At 42.6% G+C, this 4,870-nt stretch overlaps 1 protein-coding gene across 1 annotated transcript in view; it reads right to left on the bottom strand.

Annotated features, from left to right (window-relative positions):
* Nucleotides 1-815: 815 nt before the first annotated feature.
* The window catches only part of ABCC1 (ATP binding cassette subfamily C member 1 (ABCC1 blood group)), a 48,123-nt gene continuing 44,068 nt past the window's right edge, over nt 816-4,870 (bottom strand). Inside the window, exons 29-31 of the mRNA XM_071570752.1 lie at nt 4,636-4,802; nt 3,776-3,970; nt 816-2,343 (exon numbers count right to left, since the gene is read on the bottom strand). Coding sequence (XP_071426853.1) covers nt 2,235-2,343; nt 3,776-3,970; nt 4,636-4,802 — 471 coding nt within the window. The 3' untranslated portion in view covers nt 816-2,234. The remainder of the gene's footprint in view (nt 2,344-3,775; nt 3,971-4,635; nt 4,803-4,870) is intronic.

Here is a 4,870-nt window from a genome sequence, read left to right as displayed (position 1 = left end):
TTTTCCCTCTACTTTCTCCAAACCTTACCCAAAGGCAGAGATAAGACAATTCAAAACCCAGATACAAGTTATGAACGCTCTGAAGGTTTATCAGCAGATCTCAAAAGCAGCAGCACATAGAACTAGTGAGATATAAGTTAGGTATTTTTTCAGCTAAGCTCAAAGAGGAACAGAAGTATCCATGTTGCTGGGTAATTCTGAAACACATCTTTTAGCATTCCATAACCTCCAATATAGACATTTTCTAAATGCCTACTCTGTTCTTAAGTTGGTAATGGAGAAGGCAACATTGTTTTCAAAGGACTCACATGAATATGTTAAAGTTTCTAAATCTCAACCAGTGTGCAAGGAAAAGCATCCTTTCCTCAAACCTGAAATCGGTTTCTACCAAAGCAAACTCCAGCAACGCAACTTTGAGTTTCATCTCAAATCTGCTGAGCACTTGTAGATTTCACTACTTCTCCCCAAATTCCCAAATCAGCCCCTCCTTGTTCCATCTCCACAGAGGAAATTAACACCAAGCTGCCCAGGAAATGTGGCAGACACAGGCCATGGACACCATGCTGTGACAAAGGTCCAAAGCACCACTGAATCCTGCTCTACTGATCCAGCATTATTACCTGGTCTGCTCAGCAAACTGTGAAATGATCCAGCCTAACGACAGCACACCATTATCTGCACTCATGGCTTCTTATCCACCACCCCGACAACCCCCAGACACCAGGCCAAGCAGTCTGATTAGTCTAAGAAGGACCAACAATTCTATTTTCAAGGCAAAAACCTGAACTGACACAGCTAACCCTTCATCAAATACAAAGCAAGAAATGACACATTATGTTTTCTTTCAAACAATGTTTTTACTGCAAGTTCTTTGCAAATATTTTTATAGACATTACAAAAAATACCAAAGAAAAATTTCAGTCTATTCAATTTCAGAGAGTCATAATTTAAAAAAAATAAATAGCTTTACTCTAAGGACAACAATTGTCTAGTATTAAGGTCAGCAATATCAATCACAGAAGTCCACATTCTCAGTGCTGAGTATTTGTGTCCATCTGACTTAGTTTGCCTTCTTCCAGCATTTTCCTTTAAAATAAGACTAATCAGAACATTAGAAAAGTAGCTTTTTTTACCACAGAAAAATGAAAATACAACATGGATCTTGAAAATCAGACTCCATAGCTAATTGAATTATTAGACCCCTCTGACACACAACTTTAAAAACAATAATTTTTTTAAACAACTGTAACAGAACATCTTCCACAAAATTTAAGAGTCAACAGCAGCAGCATGAAGGGCATGTTTCTTTGATATAAGGCTAATGGTCCTTGATGTGGCAGAGCTTCTATTAAAGCACAGAACTGCCAAAGCCAAGGGTATTACAATCAACGTCACACCAAGCCTGCAACCTCTGCTCAGGCAAATCCTCATTTCTCAGCTTCGTCCCTGCAGGTGGCACCAGGAGTGGGCACCCAAGTCAAAATTCCTGAGTGAACTGGGTGTAGGATCAGGTACTGCACACTGCAACACACCAGCTGCTGCACCAATTTGGTTTTGGAGTGATTGTCATTCCAGACATGCTTAAATACTGCTATAAAGTTGACTGTGCTTTTTGACATCAGCACTACTGACATTACAGAGAACTTGCTGCTATATGCTGTAAACAAATGAAACCATTAGGACAATGCATAAAGCATTAACCACATACAGTAAATGCCACAATGAGAAGGTCTGGCACGTGTTATTTCACAAGAAGAAAAATCTTTGGACTATAGTACTATATGCCACAAAATGTTCCAAGTGCATCCCACAATAGATGGCTCATCAAATGAGGAATCTGCAAAAAAGCAAATAACTAGCGTTTCCAAAAATGTTTTAAACAAAAAAAGGGAGGGAACATAAATGCAGATGAGAAGAAAAGCTTTTCTCAACTTCTCTGATGAATCACTGCCTTATATTTGAGCATATAATGACAGATTTCAGGCAAAAATTAGAAGTCTCTGAAGTGTTTTGCACAGTCTATGTGCTTCTCCTAAAGTTGGTGAAAATCAATATAAAGGAGAAATAAAAAAACAGGAAAAAAATGCGTTTTTATGTTACTTCCATTGCCATGCTCTGGCTGACTTCATGTCATCTCAGACTGAGCTGTATGGTTCACTCCAGCTCAGGGGAAGTTACAGTTCTCCAAATTTATCACCTCCCTCTTCCTCACAGGAACTACCCAAGTTCAAACCCTACACCAAGCCTGAATCTTTGGCCATGCTGTAGAAAATGCCTCTTTCCTGAAGTAGCTGTTCTGGGCTGCCACACTCCACGACTTCTCCTCTCTCCAGGACTAAAACTCTGTAAAACAAGGCAGGGGAAAAGAAGAAGCAAAAGTGGTCAAAAGATGTCCAGAAAGCCAGTGAACACAGATATAGGTGTACAGACAGAAACTGTAATGTATCCATTACATGCAAATGAAGATAGTCCCAACTGTATGAATAGTCTGAGGTTCTCACTGTCCCTCCTGACCTCACTGCATATGGTCTGTCTGATCTATTGTTTATGGCCTGAAGTTGTGTCAGAGGAGGCTTAGGTTGGATATTAGGAACACATTGTTCACCCAGAGGGCGAAGGCTCCCCAGGGCGAGGTCACAGCACCAGCCTGACAGAGCTCAAGAAGTGTTTGTACAATACTCTTGGGCACAGGGTGTGACCCTTGGGATGGTCCTGTGCAGGGCCAGGAGTTGTACTCAATGACCCTTCGGGGTTCCTTCCAGCTCAGCATGTTCTATGATTCTGTGATTATCCAGATCTGGAGGCAGCCAGGAGACTTCTGACTGTGCTCTGAAACAGCCAGAAATGAGGTGGTAGCATTTCTTGTCAAGCTGTGTGAGGCCCCAAAAGACCTTGCAAGACCTGGGATAACCTTCCCTTTAACACAGCACCACATCAGCTGCTGCTATACAGCTGCTGCTGACAAAACACAAACACAGACAGAGCTTATGCAAAATAAACCTGCAGCTGTAACAAAGAAGTTTACAAAGCAATCTACCAGTCAGTTAAAACACTGCCTTCAGCTCCTTCCACGAATGGCCAGGCACTCCAGAGACGCTCACTAAGCCTGTGGCAGGGGCTGCTGCACAGTTACCCACTGCTGTGACTGAACTGGGTGTTCACCTGCTGACAGCACAGCTGGGGCTGGCACAGGCACTGTTCCTCTCTCTGAGCTTTCACTCCTGACAGCACAAAGAGAGGTCTACAAAAGTACACAAAAAATCTTGTCACTGATCACTTTGCCCTCTGTGATAAAAAGGACAAGACAGTCTAAAATTAAAATTATGAGACAACAACTCAGCCCTCAAACCACACCTTATCAAGGCAGCTGAGCATGAGGGAGGCTGTATGAACTATAACCAAACGATGGAAAGTGAAATGTCAAATAAACTTGAGAGGGCAAGATCTGCCCCTTTGACTCCTTATGCTGTCTGTGCCTAAATTAGGGCAAGACCCAAGAACGGACTCCTGTGTTTGCCTCCCTCCCCTTCCCACTTCTTCTAGGCAGGAACACAACAGCAGTGCAAGAGAGGTTCGAGGGGAGCTCCGCAGGCCAAGCACAGCCACCATGAGCCAGAACACACATACTCCACCCATCCAAACAGGGACTCCAGCAGCAGCGTGGAGAGGTGGCTAAAAAGGAACTGGTAAACATCTACCTAACACAAAGATCCCCATTTAAGTAGAGCACAATGCAGGTCACACATTCTTAAAGATAAAACCGGTGTAACTTTACCTCGTGTAGTCCATGATCGTGTTCAGACGATGTGCTATAGTTAATACAGTACATTCTTCAAATTGAGACTTTATTGTTGACTGTATAAGCTTATCTGTTTCAAGATCAACAGCAGCTGTGGCTTCATCCAGAACCAGGATTTTGGACTTCCTGAGCAGAGCTCGTGCCAGGCACACCAGCTGGCGCTGCCCCACACTATGCAGAGGGGTGGGGAAAAAAGTCAGAACAAGTTTGCAGTGTTCATTAATATTCATTTGGAAACCTAGCAATACCTTGTTCTTAAAATAAGGTCAGTCTGACTACTTCCCTGCAGAATATCTAACAGCATCTGAAAATACATCCCTCCTCAAGTGAAGTCCTGGCAATGTATTTAAGAGAATACATTACATGTCAGCCTGATGCAGTTTCACTGAATCAGTGCAGTGTTGAGAACTGGACTTAAAATGGTTTCTACAAACTGAACATATATAATATCCTTGTTATGATGCAAAAACTTCCTGAGGAAAACTGCTGCTGAAAGGCTTTCCAAGGCTGCTCAAGCTGAAAAACCTCACAGCATTCCAAGTATTTCTTAAATTATTTTAAATTCCCAAACTCAGGAGCCAAAAACATGTTGAATAAAATGTAGTTGGTTGATTGCCTGGTCACACATTAAGACTCCCTTCCCAAATTCTCACAGGGAACTGGGGGGAGCCCCACACTGCATGGCTCTTGCTGGGTCTAACTACAAACTGTCCCAGGTGAGCTGTGACATTTCTGGAAATGGAAAGTCTAGTTGCAGATGGGAGGGCACAAACCTCCCTCTCTCCATTCTCATTGGGTCTACAGGCAATTATCAGTGTCATGGTTCTCTGACATACCTGAGGTTCTCACCACCCTCAGCACACTCATGATTCAGTTTATCAGGAAGGGACGATACAAAATTTTTCAGGTGAGCCAATTCCAAAGATCTCCAAATGTCTTCATCAGAGTGTTGGTCAAAAGGATCAAGATTCATACGCAGAGAGCCAGAGAACAATATGGGATCCTAGTCACAGAAAGAGGTAATGGACAATAATATACTGGAGTGAGAACTCATTTTTTCCCAGTAACAAG

The sequence above is a fragment of the Pithys albifrons genome, chromosome 16, assembly GCF_047495875.1.
Source record: "Pithys albifrons albifrons isolate INPA30051 chromosome 16, PitAlb_v1, whole genome shotgun sequence".
In the NCBI taxonomy this organism is placed as follows: Eukaryota; Metazoa; Chordata; class Aves; order Passeriformes; family Thamnophilidae; genus Pithys; species Pithys albifrons.
This window is presented reverse-complemented; position numbering and strand designations above follow the sequence as displayed.